Source organism: Oenanthe melanoleuca, chromosome 3 (assembly GCF_029582105.1).
Source record: "Oenanthe melanoleuca isolate GR-GAL-2019-014 chromosome 3, OMel1.0, whole genome shotgun sequence".
In the NCBI taxonomy this organism is placed as follows: domain Eukaryota; kingdom Metazoa; phylum Chordata; class Aves; order Passeriformes; family Muscicapidae; genus Oenanthe; species Oenanthe melanoleuca.
The window spans coordinates 3,206,682-3,230,510 of record NC_079336.1 but is presented as its reverse complement, the minus strand read 5'-3'; the positions used below and the strand labels follow the sequence as shown (position 1 = coordinate 3,230,510).

The 23,829-nt window shown below is 43.9% G+C and overlaps 1 protein-coding gene across 1 annotated transcript in view; it reads right to left on the bottom strand.

The window, feature by feature from the left end:
• Positions 1-23,829, bottom strand: part of PKHD1 (PKHD1 ciliary IPT domain containing fibrocystin/polyductin) — a 233,032-nt gene that overhangs the window by 161,130 nt on the left and 48,073 nt on the right. The window contains exons 34-35 of the mRNA XM_056488194.1: positions 20,531-20,714; positions 17,031-17,181 (exon numbers count right to left, since the gene is read on the bottom strand). Of these exons, the coding sequence (XP_056344169.1) occupies positions 17,031-17,181; positions 20,531-20,714 (335 nt within the window). The remainder of the gene's footprint in view (positions 1-17,030; positions 17,182-20,530; positions 20,715-23,829) is intronic.

Here is a 23,829-nt window from a genome sequence, read left to right as displayed (position 1 = left end):
CAGACAGATTTATCCCCTCCCCAGACCCAGTGATAGGACATGGAGCAGGTGTGGTTCCTTCAGTCTTTAGAAGGAAGAAGGTTCCCCTGTCCCAGTGAGCACATCCAGGAATGGACAAAGGTTTGGGATGCTGCAGAGATTGCACACAGCAGAGACTGGAAGCCAGGGGAGCAGACTGTGCTGGGTGCTGACAAATTGCCACTTGAGCAGTGGGTATGGACAGCAAGCACTGCTGTGCTCAGCCACCAGGAGAGACAAGGTGAACCCTCCCAGTGATGGAGAGCAAGCTTTGCTGTGCTCAGCCACCACCAGAGACAAGGTGAACCCTCCCAGTGATGGAGAGCAAGCATTGCTGTGCTCAGGCACCACCAGAGACAAGGTGAACCCTCCCAGTGATGGAGAGCAAGCATTGCTGTGCTCAGCCACCACCAGAGACAAGGTGAACCCTCCCAGTGATGGACAGCAAGCATTGCTGTGCTCAGCCACCACCAGAGACAAGGTGAACCCTCCCAGTGATGGAGAGCAAGCTTTGCTGTGCTCAGGCACCACCAGAGACAAGGTGAACCTTCCCAGTGATGGAGAGCAAGCATTGCTGTGCTCAGCCACCAGGAGAGACAAGGTGAACCCTCCCAGTGATGGAGAGCAAGCTTTGCTGTGCTCAGGCACCACCAGAGACAAGGTGAACCCTCCCAGTGATGGAGAGCAAGCATTGCTGTGCTCAGCCACCACCAGAGACAAGGTGAACCCTCCCAGTGATGGAGAGCAAGCATTGCTGTGCTCAGCCACCAGGAGAGACAAGGTGCACACTCCAGTGATGGAGAGCAAGCATTGCTGTGCTCAGGCAACACCAGAGACAAGGTGAACACTCCAGTGATGGAGAGCAAGCATTGCTGTGCTCAGGCAACACCAGAGACAAGGTGAACACTCCAGTGATGGAGAGCAAGCACTGCTGTGCTCAGCCACCAGGAGAGACAAGGTGAACCCTCCCAGTGATGGAGAGCAAGCATTGCTGTGCTCAGCCACCACCAGAGACAAGGTGAACACTCCCAGTGATGGACAGCAAGCATTGCTGTGCTCAGGCAACACCAGGAGAGATAAGGTGAACCCTCCCAGTGATGGAGAGCAAGCATTGCTGTGCTCAGCCACCACCAGGAGAGATAAGGTGAACCCTCCCAGTGATGGAGAGCAAGCTTTGCTGTGCTCAGGCACCACCAGAGACAAGGTGAACCTTCCCAGTGATGGAGAGCAAGCATTGCTGTGCTCAGCCACCACAAGGGACAAAGTGAACCCTCCCAGTGATGGACAGCAAGCATTGCTGTGCTCAGCCACCAGGAGAGACAAGGTGAACACTCCAGTGATGGAGAACAAGCATTGCTGTGCTCAGGCACCACCAGAGACAAGGTGAACCCTCCCAGTGATGGAGAGCAAGCATTGCTGTGCTCAGCCACCACAAGGGACAAAGTGAACCCTCCCAGTGATGGAGAGCAAGCATTGCTGTGCTCAGCCACCAGGAGAGACAAGGTGAACACTCCAGTGATGGAGAGCAAGCATTGCTGTGCTCAGCCACCAGGAGAGACAAGGTGAACACTCCAGTGATGGAGAGCAGAGCAGATCCCCCCACACCTCACAGCCAGGACTCCACACCACAGCTGAAAACACTTCAATTTCAGTGATGGATACAGGGAGCTGGCTTTCCAGGCTGTGAACTCTGAGCAGCTCCTCAGTTTAATACATCAGGAAAAGATTTACACCCCCTCACCCAACTCCCATCCACCTGAAGGGAGTATAAACGTGTGTTTGAAGGAGACAAAAGAGGAGGGGAGGTATTTTATTATACTAGATGTCTTTTACAAGGGAAGTATTTTCAGCCATCTGCTCTAATTATTCCTCATGTATTGGCCACCATCTTCATGCAACAATAGAAATAATTATCTCCTCAAGGGCAGAAAAAAAAAATATTTACAGAAACAAACAAAAGTTGATTATCTTTAGCTCCTAGGGAAAAAAAAAAAGAAACAAGCTACTTCTTAATGAAGGAGCAATTAGGAAGGTGGGTAGAACATCTATAATTAACCAGACAAATTGGTGCAGGCTCCTCCCTCCTACACACACTTGAAAGGGATGCAAATGCAAGTTATTTGCTACAGTCAGTAGAATTAACAAGCAAAATGCTGCCCAGTGCCCAGAGAAGCTGAACCTGTCTCTTGGCATCATTCCCTGCCACTCCTGCTTGTCACACCTCTAACCCTTTGCCAAATTAACTGAAAAATACTCACAAAAACTGGAAAACAATGGAATTTCAATTGGTGTGGGGAGGTCTTCCTCTGTATAACAGCATCCCCAAGACAATGACAGGATTCTCATTCATGTTCTTTAAGAGCAGCCTCCTGCCTGCACTTCACCACTCAGTGTAAAAGTGCTTTTTCTATATAAACCAAAACCAGAGGACTTCTGCAATTGTCTTTTCATTCCCTGCAGTGTATAAGAATTTTGCTCACTGAGAGAATGAAGGCATATATACAGCTTTGTGGAAAAGATGGAATGGGGCCATCCCAAAGAGAACAGAAAATATCTTATACTGTGTAAAACAAGAATAAAGCTTTAAAGAAATAAAAAAAATTCTCTCTACTAAGAGCAAAGCACAATGCCTCATTATGTAGACAAATATATGAATTCTGACTCCCAAAAAGAAATTAGTAGAATTTATTTGCAGCATTTCTCTTGACCATCCAGCAATTCCAGAGAAGCTGCCTTCAAATATTTAAGTAGCCTGTACTGAGTTTCTTAGGAAATCAGAGAGCAAAAGGAGTCTGGTGGATCCTACAGTATGTTCAGCAACATCATAAAGGACTTTTTTTCATTGCACATCACTACAGTGTTCCAAATTTGCCATTGATTGAGGCATGTCCAAGCTGGATGTGAGGGAGAAGAAAGTAAGAGAGAAAGGAGAACCCCTGGAAAAACTTGAAATGGAAAATCTACTTCCATCCTCTCAGTGAAAGCACCACACTCACCTTTATCACTTGTATTTTCTGGAATCATGGAATATCCAGAGTTGGAAGAATCATTGATTCCAACTCCTGGCCCTGCTCAGGACACCCCAAAAATCCCAACCATGGGTAACCTGAGCAGACACTGGTAACCAAACTGGGAAACAAATTTAGAGAGATAATGGGACTGTCTTCTTCTAATTTCTGAAATAAATGCTTCCAAAAATGGCAAAAATTGTTATGCTCAAGTCACAAATCACTAAGGAAGTAGCCTTAGACACATTCAAAAAATTAACAAATAAATAAATAACAGTACCAGAACAAAAACAAAAACCAACCAACCAAAACTAAACTAAACAAGAAAAAAAGCAGGAGAAGGCAATATTTCTAGAGAGCTACACACTGTGAAAAAAATAATAATTTATGCCAACAGACAACATTATCCCCAAGAAGACTGAAAGGAATGGTAGCTATGAATAAACCAAGGATGGAAATGAACAGAATACTTCTGAGTGCACCTGCATGGAGAGACTGAACAGGTTTCCAGAGAGAACAGGAGACCAAGCTCAGTTTTCCCTTATGACTTAGTATTCTTGACATGACTGACTGGGACATAACCCAACAAACCAAACAAACCCAAGGCCACAAGGTGATATTTTTATCCCTGTCTGCATCATTTGCTGCTGTGTAACTTCACTCTCTACCCCAGCTTTCAAATGCAGGTGGGATTATCCCACAGGTTCCTCTTTAATTGTTCCCAAAAGCATTGATACAGCAGGACCAGGGCTGGGTTCATGTGATTTCTATCCAATATCTTTATTTTTAACTGAGACTGCTTGTACCCTGAGTTAAAAAGAAAGGATTATTTTCCCCTTTTTCTTATTTGTTTTAATTTCAGCTGTCCTGCAGAAATCTTTCTGACTTTTGCTGAGTCTCACAGGCACAAGAAGGGAAGAATGTGGCTGGGCATGTTCTCTATGGGACTGATGAATGACTCTAGTCTCTCCCAAACTATTAGAGGATAAATCTGTTTACACACAAAAAATTGACCTGGGCTGGTGAGGTGGGACTAGAACCAGGAAACTGGCTTGTCCCAGAGGTAAAAATGCATTTGCAGCCAAGAGCATTAGTAACTCAAGACCATAAACAAGCCACAGCATCATTAATTACTCAGACAGGGGCAGCCACAGAAGCAGTGAGAAGACCCAAAAGCCAACTGTAAATAGTTCATCGAGCTGATTAGTTCAGGAAAAAAATGAGTGGGCAGTTTTGGAGGTCAGAGGCCATGGCACAAGTCAGTCTCAAGCCAGTTTGCAAGGGACAATGGCATGAGAAACAGCTTAATTTCTGTTAAAAAGAAAAGAATAACAAACCCAAACAAAACCAGCAAAGCCACTTAAGAAACAATGAGCAAAAATAATTTAAAAAAAGGTTTATTCAGCAAGGGAGTAATCAGTGTAATTTTGAAGCACAGAAGGTAAGGCTCCTTGCTCCAGAAGTATTTAATTAAGGACACACAGGATTAGTTCAATCTAATGGTGCTTTTGTAGGGAGGGTGCTGAAAAGACATCACTGTTGTCAGGAGGGCATATCCCAGGTATATATCCCATCTTCATACACACAGGCAACAAAACTCACCCAAATTCCATGTAAAACACCAAATAATGGAGGGATATGGACACTATTAATCCACTCCTTAATCAAACAAACCATGACACCTCTGGGAAGGTCCCTGTCTCTTTACCACACTCACACAAAGACCAAAGTGTTGTTCTTGGGTCTCTCAGGGTCGTGGTGGGAGGATAAAAAGAAACTAAAATCAGAAATCTCAATTTCAAATATTAAAGAAAACACCCTGGGAAGCAGAGGAACTGTCTTGGAGCACATGAAGAGCCTTGTTTCATTGAATGTTTATTTTCTGCCTGGTAACTCCTTGTTAATTCACAAGAATCCTTCCAATGTTTATTTACAGCATGATATTCAGAGACAGATTATTTATTACAGTGGGAACTATCCCAGTGCAGAGTTTTAAGCCCAACTTGCTGAAAATCCTGTGGGTGTAAACACATTGAGGAATTCAGCACAACCTTCCAGTTTAGACACAACAGGACTGGGTTTTCCTTTCCAGAACACAGTTACAGGGCACACATAATTTACATCTCTCTAGACCAGCCATTTCTCAAAGTACAGAGGCTTCTGAGACAAATTAAAACCAGCAATTTAATGGTGATGAGAAAATTACAGCATCAAGTTGTTGGCACAAGCAGGATAACCAAGCCTGGTGACTGTGTCAGCCCTTGCACTGTGCAAATATTGCCTCCCAATTGATCCTGAGTTACACTTACTGATCTGAGAGCAAACATTGCAGTGCAAATATCAGCTCAGTAATTTCCCCACCACCTGCAGGAAAAGTAACCAAATTGTGTGTCAGCAAGCAGGATTTCTGAATGGTGCTGCAGTAAATGGAGTAAATGCAGTAAATGGGAGGAGCGAGGCTCATCCACCCCAACAGTGCCAGAGAGAGATGACGATGGGGTTTTTTGGATCAGGCAGGAAGATATACCAGATCACAGAGATGTTTGGGATGGAAAGGACTTCTGGAGATCTGCCAGGGCAGGGTCACCCAGAGCAGGTGACACAGGAGCACCTCCAGGTGTGTTTGGAATGGGAACTCCCTCCCTGGGCAGCTGTTGCAGTGCTCTGCCACCCTCAGTGTAAAGAAGTTCTTCCTCAATTTGAGGTGGGATTCCATGTGTTTTAGAACCCTTTGCAAGAGTGCCAAGTCTGCTGTGAAGGTCAGAACACCAGTGTGGGATCTCTGATTTTCCCACAGCCCCCAGGGAAGCACATAGGTGAGTTATATAGGGAGTACAGGTGAGTTAATGCACAAACCATCTCCATAGCAAACCTGACTGAAAAGTGATTGGAAGAGGGCAAACTGTCTGCTTGGTCTGTCCTATGCATAAAATACAGCAGCCAGACATCAAAACCACACAATCCAAGGAAAAACATTAACTGCATTAACTGCATCCACATCTCCTCAGCCAAAGCATCAGGGCCATTGATCATTACTGGGCAAGACCATCCACCCAGGGTAGGTTCTGATGCAGAGTATTTATGATTATCAGTGCATCACAGGGATGACTGCAGGTGTAGTGAGGTGTAAAGGGCTTGGCCAGCAGCAGAGGCACAGTCACTTCTCTAAGGTGCATCACTGAATGGGAATGGTTTGGACTGGGAGGGTCCTTAAAGCTGGGTCCTTAAATCTGGGTCCTTAAAGCTCATCCTCTTGCCATGGGCAGGGACACCTTCCACTATCCCAGGTTGTTCCATGCCCCATCCAGCCTGGCCTTGGTCACTTCCAGGGATTGGGCAGCAACAGATACTCTGGGAAACATGTGCCACAGCTTCACCATCCTTTAGCAAAGAATTTATTCAAAATATCTAATCTAAAAACACTTTTAGCTTAAGACAATTACCCCTTGTCCTATTACTCAGTGAAAAATCCCTCTCCAGCCTTCCTCTAAGCCTCCTTTAGGTCTTGAAAGAATAATTTCCTCTCACGTTGTGCTGTAGGGATGCAGGGTTTGGGACTCCCAGCAGCCACCAAGACTGTCCTGCTCCTGGAGAAGTGGGTGGCAGCGACCACCAGTGCTGCTGTGTGACTTCTGTGATGGAGACAATTCTCAGGTGGAGAATCCCACCCTGCACAGCTGCTACTTCAGTAATGAGAGGTAGTGGAGCAGCTCCTGCCAAGCTGCAAGCTTTCAGAGCCCCCTCTCAGACTGGGTGTCCTGTTTAGCTTTAGCACATCAACAGCATGCTGCCCTCAGCCTATCTGTGTGCATTATCTGCTGCTCTAATGTATCGTGCACTGAGCCACAGCATCATTACAGGTAAGTGCCCAGGTTTAAATGCAAACATAATTGCATAATGTGGTACAGCCAGGAAGAATAATGCAGGAAACAGAGCCAGCTCCATCTGATAGTGCAATCTGCCTGGAACGCCGGCCCTTCGGATCAAACACAGCCCAGATGGGGCAACCAAGAGGGAGAGTGCTCTCTGCTATCTTTATTGTCATCATCAACAACACTTATCTGCCACAGAGGTAAAAAGGTGAAGGTGGCACTCCTGCAGGAAAGGTCACAGAAGCAACAGGGTATCACTGGGTGATGGGGGCAAGGAAGATGTCACACCCAGCAAAGCCACCTTTGCCCTGTCCCTCCAAGCTGAATTTGGCAGTTCCTAATGGGAATCTGAGCACTGAGGGGCATTTGGAACACTGGGAACACCCATGTCATTTTGCTGCAGTCAGGGGTGTCTCTTTAACTGTGATAAATCAAATAAAACCTCCCAACCTACTCTGCAAGGAGCTGCACAAAGAGGGGAGAACATTCCCAACACAAGACACCTTTGAAATGAGAATGTCTGCAGCAGATATGTACATTTTTACACATTTATTTTATGTAGCTAAAATTAGAACTGCTTTTCGGTAGAACAGCGCTTCCATCTATTTAATTTTAATTTTTTTCAGTAGTTTGAGCTCACAGTGGCACGACACATGATTTCAAGGGTGCAGGCAGCCCCACAGCAGAAGCCAGAAGGCAGCTGAAGTTAATTCAGTGCACTTTGAACCACTTGCCCTGAATGAGAACGCTTCTGCTGAGGAGAGCATCACACACGTCATGGGACAGTAGCTGCTCTTGTCATTTCAGGAGATTTTAGTCCAAACTTCATTCAAATCAGACAAGATGAGAGCCTATCGTGAGAGAGAACCTCTCCACCAACACACTGCCCTCTGAACTGAGAGGCCTTTGAGCAGAAAGCACAAACTGCTGCTGTTTGAGCTGTAAAGACATCCCTCTGTCTGTAACAGCTCATCTTTGTTGGGAATGCAGATCCCCTGCAACAAAACACTCCATGGCCTTCCCTCTCTGCCCTCCCACACACACTTGTCTGCCTGTTAAGCATCTGGCAGGATATAAAACCCAGGGTCCTTCTGCCCAAGGATCCCTGCTGCCACATCCTTACCCCAGTATCTGGCTGCATCCAAGTGCTAAAGGATGCAGATGAGTGCTGAGTAATATTCCAAGGGTGAATTTCATTCTGGAGAGAGTTGGGCACCATCCCAGTGCACACACAGCAAATAGGATGTGGGTAAAAGTGGAAACACCAGCTATCACCACCTGGAGAAACTCACCCAGAATTGTTACCCATGGTACCTGTATTCAAACCCTTCATGTACCTGACAATGCAGAAACTCCCTCCTGAACAATGAGCAACATTGGCTTGGGGCTGTGCCAGTGACCAGGACCTGCAGCCCTTTCAGCACAGAAGAAAATCAATTTCTGCAACTCTGTCTGAGCCATCTCAGCTTTGAAGTCTCATTTTTAGCTCAGTGGCTCCATCCCCTGACTCACCACAAAAGAGTTCCCAAAAAGTAACTGCAGAACAACACTGCCTGCCCAACTTCTTCTGAACCAATTCATTTCAGAGAATCACACAGTCACAGACTGGTTTGGGTGTGAAAGGACCTTAAAGACCATTTAGATTTAACTCTCTGCCAGAGCAGGGGACACCTTCCACTATCCCAGGTTGCTGCAAGCCCCATTCAACCTGGTGTTGAACATTCATAGGGATGGGGTAGCCAAAGCTTCTCTAGGAACCTGTACCAGAGTCTCCCCACCCTCACAAGGAAGGATTTCTCCCAAATATCTTACCTAAATCTAAGACAGAATGTCTGTGCTGCCTTCCTGTGCCTGCCCTCCTAGGAGCTCAGAGAAAAGCTCCCCTCAACACTGAAAGCAAAAATTGCATCTTCTGCTCACCAAACACAGGTGAAGGCAGGAGGAAAAGCTGCAAATAAAGGTGAATTAGAGAATGAAAGAGCAAGAGAGTGTGTGTGAAAGAGGGAGCACTATAACCCTAAGTGGGTGAAGCTGACCCCTGATCACAATCCCAGACCCAGGGAAGATGTGTGAAAGCAGCAAAATAAATCAACAAGCAAAACAGCAATCTCTTTCCTCAATTTTATTGGAGGAAGTTCAAATTTGCCCAGCTCCTCACAAACTGTCTGTGGCTAAAATCACCACTAACGAGCTCTGACATTTGAAATTTAACTGAATATGAGCAAACAGCTCCCAGCCCTCCACCACCCAGGGAGCTGACTGGGAATATTTTGTTAAAGTCATAGAGGGGGCTGAACTGAGCTTTATTGAGAAGAGCCAGCGTTCAGAGCTAAGTGTTTATAGCACCCACTTCACCTGAGCTTCCCTGCCCTGGCACATCTGCTTTTCTTCAGGGGGACCACAGCGCTCTCAGTCCCCTTCTCTCCTGCCCAGCCTAATTATTTGCTGATTTTTACGAGCTCCCCTTACGATCCCTTAATGAAGTCCTTTGCTCTGCAGCAATTCACGAGGACAGATTGGACACGAGGGGCTCCCACTTAGGGAGCTGCCAGTCAGGGGGTGGTACCCGGCATTTAGAGCAGTTGTTAAGCCAGTCTATCACCCGCCTATTACAGGCTCATCACGAAAACAGCTTGCTTTTACTGGCAGCCACAAAGAATTAACCCTTTCCTTAGAGGCATTGGGAAGCCAAGAGTAGATTCATAGTGGCAAAGAGCTCTGGTTTTCCCTCCTGCTACAGCAATTGTTTTTGTAAGTTATTAATAAACACTCCTTGAACTGAAAGCTCTCTGCTTTAAATTGGTTTTTTTCCTCTAGCTGTACAACTAGTTTGCATTTTTAGTCTATGCTAAACATAATGATAGCACCAACAGTGACAAAACCAGGAAAAAATCAAACTTTATAAAAACCCTAAACAATGCTATTTGTCCTTTCTCTATTCCTCACTCTAAACTCTGTGCACAGAGGAAATCATGATACAAGATGATTGTCTCTCCATCACTACCAGTGGTTTGCTACAAGACCAAACTTTCAGGCTTTTGTTGTCCTCTGGATTGATTTTTTTTTTTCCAAATTAGTTGAACATAACTGTGTTTCCCTCCCACTTTACCCAAGGCTTCCCCTCACTTCTTGTGGAATGGGTGGGACACCTGGCCTTGCCCTCGAGGCAAGAGGACAGGCACCAAACTCAGAACTTCAGAGCTACATCCATGGCCCAGTTACATCAAGAATCCCTTCAAAGATCCCACTCTGGCCAGTATGCCGCTGAAACCTCCCAGATTTCACTAGAGTGTGACCACATGCCTAGTCCTTGCTGGGTGCTGAACCAGACCCCAGAATATTTGGGAAGGAGCTGTAGGTCAGCCAATGCCTCTGGAACCCAAAAAACACGTGTGGAGCATCCAGCCCAAGGTGCTGCTCTGTTTGGGACTGGGGAGAGGATAATCAGAGGGTGGCACTGTCCCCTGTGAGTGACACGAGGGGCTGGAAGGAGCAGCTTTGTCCCACATCACACAAAGGACAAGACCATCAGCCATGCCAAGCCATGCTCCAGTGCAGAACAAGCCTGGCCTAGGTGTGTCTCCAAGTTTTCCCACCAAATTCCAGATGGGCAGCAGGAGAAGGCACAAGGCTTCCTCCAGTTTCAGCCAGAGCCCAGGCTGGACACCCCAGCACAGTCCCAACATTCCCACTCCCTTCCCCCAAGGACACAAAGCCAGGCTTTGAGACACCAGCCTGGTGGAAGGATCTACATCTTTTAAAGACCTTTCCAACCCAAACCATCCTGTCAGACCAGGATGTAATTCCACAGATGGAGAACCAAAGCCATGGTTTCAAACACAGACAACGCTCCCCTTTCCAAAATGCTGAATTGCTGAAGGAATCAATTAGAGTTTCTGTCATAATTAAACAGGAAAGTGGCAACAACACTCTGTGCAATCACCTGGGAGCAAGTGGAGAGGACAGGAGCCCACAGTCACTCAGGGAGCCTCCCACACCCTCCTGACCCTTCTGGGCAGGAAGGGAAAGATTTGCTGGAGGAGCACTTCCAAAATGCCACTTTTCACTCCAAATGTTTCTCTTAAGGGTTGGGAGTAGGCATGAAGATGGGGAAGAAGAAAAAAAAAAGATGTTCTCATTAACCTATGCCATGTTCAGTTCTGATTTCACACACAGTGGAAAAGCTTTGAGATGTTTTGGATTGCAGTGTTACTCCATCCTAGGACATCCTGGGCATGGCTCCCAATGCAGTTCTCAGTGAAACTGTATGAGAGATGGGGAAAGGAGTGTTCTCTGAAAAGCCACTTACAATTCAGGAAATAATCTCCTTAGAAACATTGGAAACATGGTGGGATTGCAAATCAAAAGAAGAGGTTTTTCTCAATGTGGGTGGGGGGGAAGAGAAAGTTGCAGTTCAGTCCTTTATTTTTCATCTGACAGCAGGAGAGGAAATGGTTAAACCTCAAATTGGGAAGCAAAAAGTTAAAGGAAAATAAAACAACACCAGAAGCACATCTCCTAAATTTCCCATTGCAGCCCAAGGCTGAACCCATTAAAAGGAAAAAAAAAAAATTAAAAAAAATAAAAACAGAGAAAAGAAGAGATGCAATTTTGCTTATCCTTTCCTCACACACCTAGCAGCCCCTTTTTCCTAGTATTTATTTATTTACCTTCCCCTTCCAGAGCAACACCTTTATTTTCTCATTTAGTCCAACAGAAATTGTCCTCCTGGAATGACCTTTTTTTTTCCTTTCTCTCTCCTCCTTTCCTTCTTCCTCACCCCCTCCTCCCTGCTGCCTCTAGGCCATTGCCCTCGTGCCAGTAACTAGATAACACACTCTATCAGAGATTTTTTAAAAAATCATTGCAAAGGCACTGGGGCTGATAGTGGCATCAATCCTTGCCTGACACGGGCTCGGGTCAACCATTTATCTCTTCACATTGCCTGTGGTTACTGGGGAGCCCATCTTGGTTCTCTACATCTTAACAACCTTGCAGATGGTACCTCTCTGCTCCAGCAGCCCCCACACCCCAAAAATGGTTTTGTGGCTTTATTTTTATTAGGGTTTTTTGTTTTTTGGTTTTTTTTTTATGGAGTGTTCCACGTCTTTTCTGTGAGGGTCTGGTGGGTTTTATTGCACTCCCCACCTCCTTCTGAAAATAACACTGGCATCAAGATATAAAGTTAAGAAAACAGGGAATTTGGAAATACAAGGGTGGGCTTGCTGGGCTGTTTAAAGTGCATATTTATGAAAATACACACAAAATATCATGGAAGAGTTTCCCCTAGCCCCATTCCTGATGTCCCATGCTGGCTTTTTTTGGCTGGTTGCACTGCCAAAGGAGCCAGGAACTCTACTCACAGCCCAAGACAACATAAATTCAGGTTCTACCAGGATACTTGCTAATAAATCCAGTGAAACTATTCCCAAACCTCAGCAAGTTGTGATCCCCATGGCCAGATAAAAGGTTTGCACTCTCTAAATGGATACACAGGAATAAAATATCTTATTATATCATAATTATTCTTCAAGTGGAGAAGAGGCCAGCTGTTTTATTAACCCACTCAAACTCCATATCAAACTGGAATCTGCTCTGTTCCTTCCCCATCCCTGGGAGTGTCCAAGCCCAGGTTGGACAGGACTTGGAGCAACCTGGGATGGTGGAAGGTGTCCCTGCCCGTGGCATTGGGACTGGGTGATCTTTTAAAGATTCTTTCCCACCCAAACCATTCTGTGACTCCATGATCCCTACACTGATTAAATACTCTCAGCCTGCTGTAGTGTTTCTCTCATGGACTGCTGAGTATGAGCCCTTCACCCTCAAAAATGCACCCATCAAACACCCACACATCATGAGGACAGCTCTAAAATGAGAGCACAAGAGTCACTCCCCATCACTTGTAACCTCACAGATGGAGAACTTGCTCAGGAGCTGGGGCTGGAATGAGATGATCTTTAAGGTCCTTTCCAACCCAAACCAATCTATGATTGCACCAGCCCTGCTGTGATAAAGTAACAGCCCTTTATGTGCAGAGTGCCCTGGGCTTCCAGAGCCCCTCCCAAGCTCCCTGAAAGCTGCCCAGGCTTTGCCACCTTGTAAATCACCAAACATCTCCACTGCTTGAAACCATTGCATTGCTTCCCTCACCTCCAAGTGCTTTGGCATCAAGAGAAATGGTAAGTAGGGGGAAAAAAAAGGCTGAAAAAGAAGGAAAAGAATGATTCTGAGATCTGCAGAGGAATCCAAGGGATTTGAAAATCTAGTCCTGATTATATTAAGTGGAAGATGAACAGAGAGGATTTTTGAGGTGATTGTACATATCTCAGACACAGGGTTTTTATTTTTTTTTCATGAGAAGTGAACAAAGCAATTACCCCTGTATCAGTCACCAAGCTAAGAATTCACAAATCCTCAATACTCTAAGCCACCCCTTAAATCCCAAGACCTTCCCTTAAAAACAAACAAAGAAAATTAAAAACTAACTCAAGGCAGCACAGCACACCCAGGCAGAGCCATGGATGCCAGGATGGCATTTTTATCTGGCAAGTTATTTTTTATCAGCTTCCTATCCCTCAATAGAGACCCCTTGAGGGTTGCAGGGAATTCCCTGGGATACCAGCTCAGCTTCCCCATGGCTCACTTGGCATCAGCCCCCTGCCAAAGATTCCATCAGCCACGTGGGCAGGCAGAGGAGGGGCAGTGGAAGGCAAGCACTGCTCCAGCAGCATGTTTGCATCATGATTAGGTCTGGTCCAGCAATCTGGAATAATAATTGGAAGGCTCACTAAGCTTAATGGGTTCAGAGCCACCCAAGCCTGGCCAAACCCTCCCATGAGCATCCCCTCCTCGTGTTTTTGGGGTGTTCTGCTCATCTCATCAGTGTCACCAGAGCTGATGTCTCATTATGCAGCCAAGGTGGAGGTGGACAGGTACTGAGTGAGCATTAGAACTTTTCTTTTCCCTTTTATTATTTAATTCATGTCTTCCCATTATCCAGTGCATTCTCGAAGCTGTGAACTAATTAAGTCCTGTGGGATATACAATCAGTGCTGGGTTGGTTTTTTTTTTTTCCCTCCCTCTCTTTTCAGTAGGCTAAATTGCATTATATACTGAAATAAAAATAATTGTGCAACTCTTCTTAGATAATAACAGAGCAAGTTACAAACACTAATGATGCTGAATGCAACAGTGGGGCAGAGGCCTGCTGCTTACTTCTTGTGACCTAATTAAGTCATACAGGGCAAAATACTTCAAACACAAAGTGAGGCAAGAGCTTAAATCAGTTTCTAATGAAAATCATAAAATTTATTCTCTGGGGGGTTGGTGGGATACAGACCAGACCCCAGGAAAAATCCAAGTTGAACTGAAATTTCATAAAGTCTGAAAAATCACAGATCTCCAGGTAGCACCTTGAAACTCCATGAAATTCTGGAAGTCATCTAGATTCAGATCTGAGCCCATCCCTCACCATAAACATGCACCTGGTGTACCTGGAGGTCTTTTCCAACATTTAGGATTCTGTGATTCATGCAAGGAACAGCTCAGAGACCAGAGCTTAAAGGACAAAGATTGAGCGATGGATTTTGCAGCACCTACCAGAAAATGCAGTTGTTTAAACAACAGATGAAAAAATACCCTAACAACTGTGCCACAGAATAATGGGCATATCACAGAATATCCTGAGCTGCAAGAAACCTACAAGGATCATCAAGGCCAACTCCTGGCTCTGCAGAGAACAGCACTAAGAGCCCCAGTCTGTGCCTAAGAATGTTGTCCAGATGCTGCTTGAGCTCTGGCAGGTTTGGTGATGTCACCATTTGTACCTCTCAAGTTCACAGTACCATCATTTTACTTTTTTTTTTTTTTTTTTTTTTTTCCTGCTCTCAACCAGCTGGCTCTCTTCTTGCCAGTTCCCATTCATTCCATGCCACAAGCTTCTGTCAGCCTTTCTACATTTTCACTTCCAGCACCATCCTGGAGCTAATCCTGCTCCACCATCATCATCATCTCTGAGCCAGCCCTCCCACAGCACCCAGCTGAGCTGAGTGCTCAGCCCAGGCATCCTTCAGCTGGCAGCAGAGGGAGCAGAAAACAAACCTCTGAGCAGTGCAGCTGTGCTGGGAACAGGATCATGCCCCTTTTTTATGGAATGCTTTGAGATCCTTGCATGAGCATGCAAGAGAAGTGCCAGATGTTATTATAAAGAGATGCAGCCCCATTACTTGTACACAGAGTCGTGCTGCCTGCTAATAGCACCATTATCCTAAGGCACGTGGTGCTATTAATGCATTCCACTGCTTAGTGCTGAACCTGGGGACCATTTTTTCCAGGGGAAAGGTAAGGCCAGTTCACACGACTTGATTTAAACCCCCACAGTGAAGCAGGCACGCGCCGCCAGCTCGTAAATCTTAACGGGATGCTGTCAGCCAGAAAGGCACCCAAATTGAAGCCATTTATCTGAGCTCCCCACCCATCCACCTCTGCTCACCCCAGCCAGTTTTGGGAAGAGGGATAAAATGATTCTGAATGCCCACTGGGTTCATTAAGCAGCAGCAAATCCCAGATCTCGAGTGCTGCTGTTTTCATCCTGCTCTGAATGAATTTGTTCATTCAGGACACTCAGGACTTTCTTGGTTTTCCCTGCTCTGAGCAGAAAAACCCCTGCAGGGACAAAGCTCACAGCTTCTTCCTCTTCTTGCTCCCAGCCTGTCATGCTGCCATTTCTGAGGCTGCAGGACCTGTGGCACAGCTGAGCAGTGGGGAATGTCCCTCCAAGCTGCAGCCCAGGCTCTAAAAATGCCCTTTTCCCATTTGGGAAGGAAAACAGGAGGGTGAGCAGAAGTTATCTAATCTCATATTTGCCTGGGCACTTCACTCCTGCAGTCACCAACCAGCAATTTTTGAGGGTTGCTTTTCTCCTGGACATGTTTTAGTTAACATAACTAACAAGGCTGATGAACAAATGAACCTTAACAGGTAACATTCTACATCTGACATTCCTTCCCACACCAAGGACAGGCTTTACAGAAGCAAAAAATTCTAATTTAGGATATTCCACTCCAATAGCAATATTCATGTAAAGTAGATTTACAAGTATTCATAGACTCCTAAATATAGAATAGATCAGATATATAAAATTAAATATAGAATTCAACACTAGAAATGCACCAAAATTACTCTGCCAGAACACTGCAGCTACTTTTTGGGGTGACAAAATAAATTTAAAGTCCTTTAACACAGGTAATCTCTTTGCAGATAGAGTTCAAAATTACTGTGGTAGCTTTAACATTGTTGCTGAGTGAATGAACTTCCTAAATTATGATAGAAGACTGTGTGAAAATTTTATTTAATAGATTAAAATAGCATTTGGGGGTTTTTTTTATCCTAAGGTGTGTAACTATCCCCCCCTCACACATCCCTGTATTCAGGAGGTCTCCAGCTATCCTTTAAGAAAGGATAGTGAAAAAGGGATAATTTCTGTTCAACCAAATATCCAACCCCTCTAAATTTCTTCTTACAGGTGGCTAAACACCCTCTCTGCAAAACTGTGGGTACTCTAACAGGACATTTCAGGTTAGCAATGACATTTCTATGTATCAAGTAATAAAATGTATGCTGGTTCAGAATGATAGCATTTTTGTCATGAACTCTTCTTTTCTTGCTATGCCCACAGATAGCACTGAGAAGACTGTCCCATTTTCCTTCAGCTACTGAAAAGCAGCAAAAATCAAATATAACCAGGGCTGCACTGAATGCTAAGTCTCTGCCAGAGAGCTGAAACTGTACCTCATGGCTAAGATTTCTGCTCAACAGAAAATAACATTTTTAGAACACAATTGAATTTATGTTAAAAAAAAAAAGGAGACAGTGTTAAAAAATACATACATTGGTCAGAAAATAAGGTAAAGCTCATTTATGTCTCATAAAATACATGATTAGCCATAGTTAACCATTAATTCAGCTGTGCTGCATTAGGACTGCTATTCAAAGTTGGAAAGCATTTAATATTATATATTGCTGCTGCTCAGCCTAAATTGTTTTTTTTTCTTGCCCCCCTTTAAATGTACACAATATTACAAATTTAATTTTAAGCTGTTTGAATCAGTCTGTAAAAAAGATTTGATTATACCTGAGTGTTCTGGCCCCAGTTTTTCCATATCTCAGTAATCTTGGCAGTAATTGGCTGATTAGCTCCCTCACACTCCATCTCTGCCTCAGTTTCCATGGTAATGTTACAGGAGCTATTATAGATGAGAACTTCATCTCTTTCCACTTTAGGGCTGAAACGAGAAGGGAGGTTAAATGGGGTGTCATCAATCTTAATGAAATGCAATTATTTTTACTCTTATTAATCATTGCAAGCCATTAGCTTGTGGCAACTCCTGGCCACCATTTGTCAAACTTTGCAAATTTCGGTAATTTTGTTTCCATTCTTTTATTGTTTATTTGTTTTTTCCCCCCTTTATCTGCACACACTCAGGATGAAAACACATGCAGTAAATATCTCTCAGTGATGCTTTTCTCCTTCCCCAAACCATCACAAACAGGAAGGAATGCCATTCTAGGACGAAGGCAGGCAGATAAGTGCAGACACCAGGGAGGGAATCAGCAAAGATGGACTCCTACAAGGAGTAGGGTTTGTTTGTGCCTCCCCCCTCCCCACCTTACTCACACTTAGCAATGGGGAATGAATAACTTGCAACTCCCCTAGGGCAAGGGGAGAAATTGGAAAAACCACACAACTGGCTAACTGGTCCCTAATTCCAACTGTGAAAAAATGAGCTCATTTAGGGGTTCCAATTCCTGCTACCCAGCTGATTGCAATGATGCTTTGTTGCTAACATTGGAACATTAACTTAGTAAATTAATTAAACTTACTTAACAGCCCAGACTAAGCAGATTCGATATATGTGCCAGTTATACCAGCAGACATTTGCTCCAAAGCCTCCCCTTGCAGAGGGGGATGAAGTAATAGAAAAAGTGGTGGGAGAGAAATGTTTTTTCCCTTGGTTTTGCTGCTGACAGTTGCTGATTTTGGTAGTGTTTCATTGTGGGCAGCTTTAGGATTCAGTGTATGGTTTAGTGGTGAGCAAAGTGTGGTGCAGGGTTAATGGTTGGACTTGATGGTTCCAGAGGTCTTTCCCAGCCTGATTGATTCTGTGACTCTTGGCCATTGCTGCTTCTCCCTCTCCTCCCCATCCCATCATCAGATTCACACAGGCAAGTTGGAGAAAGGAGAGGAGTTACAGCAACACCAACACAGCCCAGAAATTACACAAATTACACATTTCCTGAATAGCTCAGAAAGGAAACAGTTCACAGCCTGATTTACTCAACAAAACAGAGGAACAGATAGGCAGGATCAGGATTGTAAGAGGTCTTCAGGTTCCTGAAAATTCTATATAAGAGGATTTTGGTAAAGTGTCTCTGAGATTGAATTCCCAGAATGGTTTGGAGTGGAAGAACTTTAGACACCATTCTGCCATGAGCAGGGACACCTTCCACTGTCCCAGGCTGCTCCAAGCTCCATCCAGCCTGGCCTTGGACACTTCCAGGGGCAGCCACAGCTTCTCTGGGCATTCTGTGCCAGGGTCTCCTCACCTTCACAAGGAATAATTCCCTTCTAATAACTCACAAAAATCTCCCTTCTGTCAGTTTGAAGCCATTCCCCTGTCACTCCAGGCCCTTGTCCCAAGTCCTTCCCCAAATCTCACAGGGTCCCTTTAGCCATTGAAAGGTGCTCTAAGTTCTCCCTGCAGCCTCCTCTCCTCCAGGCTGAACAATCCAAATTTTCCCAGCCTTTCCTGACAGCAGAGCTGCTCCATCCCTCTGATCATCACCCTGCTTCCTCTGGACTCCAACAGCTCCTTCCTGAGCTGGGGACCAAAGCTGGACACTGTTCCAGGTGGGGCAGGAGCACCTCCCTTGCCCACAGCTCTCCCAAAACTGACCCATGGAAAGCCAGGGCTCAGAGCTTTGTCAGCAGGGTGGTGAGCAGAGTGCTTTGGTGACCCTGAAGATTTCAAACTTCCCTGCTGGATGCAGCAGCTCACTCTGCAAACAAAGCCCTGCACTTAGGGGCTCTTTGTTTTGTTGCCCTTTTTCAGGGCTTAAGTGGTAAAGACACATTAAAAACCACAAAAATACTGAAAAAGGAAAAATAAATAAATAAATAAATAAAGCTTTTGCAAGTTCCTGAACCCTTTTAACACCAAAATTTTATTTTTATATTTAAACAAACTTTTCCCTCTGCTGTATCAATAATCAAAAGCCAGCCTTGGGGAGCTGTGCTTGCTTTTGATAGCAACACTTTGAGAATTAATCTTGTCCTGTACAATAATTCAGTGGACTGGGCTATCTTTTAAGATTGCAGAGTACTTTTTAAAGCTCCAAGAAAAAAATGCATCTTTTAAATAACCAACAGTTTTAAAGGCAGAAGGGGGTGGTGGTCAGCTGGATGCAGGGCATAGAGACAATTTCCCAAACATTCAAGTCAATACAAGGACCTTTGAGTGGTTTCCACAGTTTGGTTTTTTTTTTGTTTGTTTGTTTGTTTGTTTTTTTGCAAAAATTAAATAAGCTTTGCTTGTAATAACAGATAGTTCATCTCTGTCCTCATGCAAGCACATTCTACAACACTGTTAACAAGTTGCAATGTCTAAAGGAAATGCAAGAAAATAAGTGAATTATTAAATGGAATTCAGGAATGTACCTTGATACAAGTGTTGTTAGATGGCAAAACTTACAACTCTTTTAAGGAATATGCTTTTGCCATTATCAGCTGATAAAGGAGGGGCTCTGGTACAGATTACATAAAGAAAATATTTATTTAAAACACTGTCCAGGCAGCTGCCCCAACCCTGGAAGTGTCCAAGGCCAGGCTGGATGGGATTTGGAGCAGCCTGGGATAGTGGAGATGTCCCTGCCATGGGGATGGAACAAGATAACCTTTGAGGTCCTTTCCAAACCCAATCCTTCACCTGTTTATTCCCTAACTCAGACATTCCCTAGAAGTAAATGCTCTGCAGGAATAAATCCTCACTGCTCCATCAAAGAGAACAGTTCCAAGTTTATTCCTGGACAGCTTGGCCTTGGATTTGCAAAGCATAAGAACCCTTGCACATCCTGATGGATTTACTCTGTGATTTTTTTACTCATAAAAGTGCTTGGAGAAAGGCAGAGGGGGGGGAAAAAAAGAAGAAAAAAGAAAGAAGGGGGAAAAAAAAGGAAAAAACAACAGAAAAAAAGAAGACTTCTGCTTTTCATAATGCCTAATCTTTTTCCCATTGGCACCCACCAGATGTTGCTTTGGATCAGAAGATAAATATTAAAACCTAAGAAGGAACAAAGCAGGCTGTTTACAGATGGATTTTGTGATGTCTCTCAAACACTTTAAAAAGGCAGGAGGGAAGGAGGGGGGGCTGGAGATGCTTTGATAGGCACAGGGAATGAATTCCACAACCCAGCAGAGCTCTCTAGTGGTCTCAAGGCTAAACTGCTCCACTGGCATCAATGGGAGAATTAAGAATTTGTTCCATCACTTGGAACAAGGATGCAAAAGGTGGAAAACCATTGGAGGGATTTTATTTGTGGATGGACCCCCTGGGCTGATGCAGACATGGCACTAACCTGGCAAGGAGTCCAGCAAAGTGTCCCTGGGGCGGGGTGTCCCCACAGACATAGAAGTGGGACACAGATCCTCTCTGCTGGGAGGTGCCCACTGTCACCAGGATGTCACAGCCAATGAAGGTGGCTCTGTCCTCTTGGCAGCTGGCAGAAGAATGAGTCAGACCACAGAGAATGGCCAAAGAGGCTGCAAGACAGCAGAGGGAAAAAAAAAATAACCCAAAGCAGCCTAAACACCACTGACATCGAGAATATTTTAACTGCTGAGAGGTGCCATTGCAGGAGGTGTCCCTGCCATGGAACTAAATGGATTGTAAGGACTTTTCCTATTACTGGTCTTACATATTAGTGGCTGGGTTGTTTTTGTTGTTTTTTTTGGTTTTTTTTTTTTTTTTTTGTTTTTTGGAGTTTTTTTCTTTGTTTGGTTGGGGTTTTTTTTGTTTTGTTTTGATTTTTTTTTTTGGGTTTTGGGGGGGTTTTTTTGGGTTTTTTGCTTGTTTTTGTTTTTGTTTTTTTTTCCCTTTCATTTAGAGTTAGGATTGAATGCATGAGAGATGGGTTTTCTTATTTGGACTTACTTCTTTATTAATTCTTATCTATAGTACAAAGAGTTCTGTAGCACTTTTAGTTAACAAGCTAAAAGGGAGTAAATGTTGGTAGATCTAGTTACAAGGTCTTTTAAAGGCAAACTATCTAATTGAAAGCTAACATTTATATTATTTATACTTTTGGCCCAATGACTATGACACCTGTGACTTGCACTGCAGTACTTTTTATCTAACTAAAAACTACTACCTGAAATTATGAAGAAGGAACAAGAAGGAAGAAGAGACAACACCCAAGAATGTCCATCTTGTCCCACACCTATTACTATATTCTAAAACCCCAAATTCCAAACCCTTCACCATGTGAAATTACACACTTCTATTCAACTACACACCAGTGATTCAAACTCCATCACTCAAATTTGGAAGCCTTCTCCAAGGCTTTAAATCAAAAGCAGAGTTCTTCTGGGGGTCAGTGTCAGAGTAAATACAATCATGGGCATTTCTTCTGGGAGAGGCAGAACATGGTTTACAGTTCAGGAACATGGCACAAAACTTTTACCAAGGAGATGTGACAACATATGTCATAAGTTTGAAATCCAGAAACAGTTTTTGAGGAAACTTTGACACAGCTTGGAGGGTTCCTGGGGAACTGGTGGGAACTGGGATCTCCCACCTTGTTTTATAGCTGAGTATGATTTGAGATGTGGTCCAAGTTTGCCTCCATGCATGAGGTAAAAATTGCAATGGGAGCAGCTGTTTTGAGGTTCATTTTGAGAACAAGTGGTGTAAACATCTGGAAGAGTTTTTTTTCATGGAAAGGGCTGTTCAGCCCTGGAATGCCATGCCCTGGGAGGTGGTGGAGTCACCAACCCTGGAGGTGCTCAGGGAAGGGCTGGATGTGGCACTCAGAGCTCTGGTCTGGGTGACAAGGTGAGGATCATTCACAGGTTGGACTCGATGGTCTTGGAGGTTTTTTCCAACCTAAGTGATTCAGTGTGATTCTGTGAGCAGAAATTAGATTTTCTTCTTCTAAACCCAGACAAAAAAAATGCTAAAAAAAAAAAAAGGTATTATGAACTGTCACTGAAGTTCTGATTCAGTTGAAATATTTGGGTTTAACAATTTTAGAAAGGAGTCCTTTAATCATTAAACCATGACAGACATGAAATCTGTTTCTCTCAAAGCCCTGACTTTTGGAGAATAATCATTAATCCTGAACTAACCAAATAGTTATGAAGAATTCCTGAAAAGTCTGTGGACAGTATAACAGACTGCACTGTAGCATCCAAGAGTATTCCTTAAGCTCCAGAAATCAAATATATGGAAATTTATCAAGAAAGGGATTTTCCCTATTTGCTTTTGTAAGTACCAGTTTGTTCAAAATTGTTTGCTGGGGAAGTGTCATTGTCAATGAATGTCTTGTCTCCTAAGCAATCTTAAAAAATGGGGGTTGAAATTGTAAAAATGTGAAAGTGTTCTATTTCTTATATTAAAATATTTAGAACATATTGCAAAAACTTATTATTTCATATGGGGTATTTCTGAAGAGTTTATAACTCTTTAATGTTTCAGGTATTTTTGAAATATTAAAACCTATCAGCTCATCTGCTCTGGACTTTAGAGAGAGAGTTGACAATTCTTCTCTGTTTTTCTTCTCTGGATGTAGAATGAGAAGATAAAGTTACCCACATGCTCACAGATTTTGCAATATGCTTAATCCCTTTCCTTCCCAAAATCCAGGGGCAAAATTCTTGGCATCCAAACAGAGCCAAACACAATCCTTGCCTTGAAGACCTACAACTAAGACAAGTAATAGGCAGAGAAAACTAAAAAAAGATAGCTAGATTTGGCTTTTATTGTCCAAAATTCTGTGTAGAGCTACTTCAGGTATTCTATGCCTAGAACAAAATCCTTATGTCTTTCCTGGCTTTCCAAGGGCATTTAGCAGCACTAGATATCTGTGTTTTGACAAATAAATAGCATCCAAGGGGACTAAATGCTGCAAAAATCTTGCATTTGCAACAACCTGCAGCAGAACCAATTCACTACAGGAAGATTTTGGTTTTCTTTTGTGGTCTTGAAAAGAACATGGCAGAGTTTTCCTATGTGAAAAACCACTTGAACTCTGAGACAAATGTTGGAAATTACTCACAGGGTGTCAGGGCTGTTTTCCTCAACATTTTGCTGCTGTCACAGAACTTGCCTGGCTCATGTAGGTCACCAGAAGGAGTTTCCCACACAGCCCTGAGAGCTCAGCACAGGAACAGCCTGCCACTTTTTAAACAGCCCCAAAATGTGGAAATTGGGTGTTTCTGCTGTGCCCCAGTGCCCTCAACCCAAAGTTATCATGCCTGCAGGAACAGGAGGGCTTGTGTCCTACCAACAGCTAAAATAGTTGTTAATTCTCACCAGGCAAACAAAGGTATTAATTTATAAAACCTAAGTTTTAGAATATGGCTACAAAGGATTGCAGAGATCAGAGGAAGCAAAATCCAAGCAAACTCAATCTATACAGCCCAGAGTCAAATTTAGAATTGCTTTTCTCCCTGGTGGAAGGAGGGAAAAATCTCACCTCCCCACCCCACATCTCCTGTTCATCAGATGGAGATATCACTTTTAGAGGTGATGTCCTTTTCCCACTCCTTCCTTGGGGCTCTCCAAGGTTCTCCTATTCCCCTCTTCTCAGAGATTTTAATATTTTTATTCATTTAAGAGCGTTTCCCTTCCCATTCCTCTGACCATGAAACACAAATA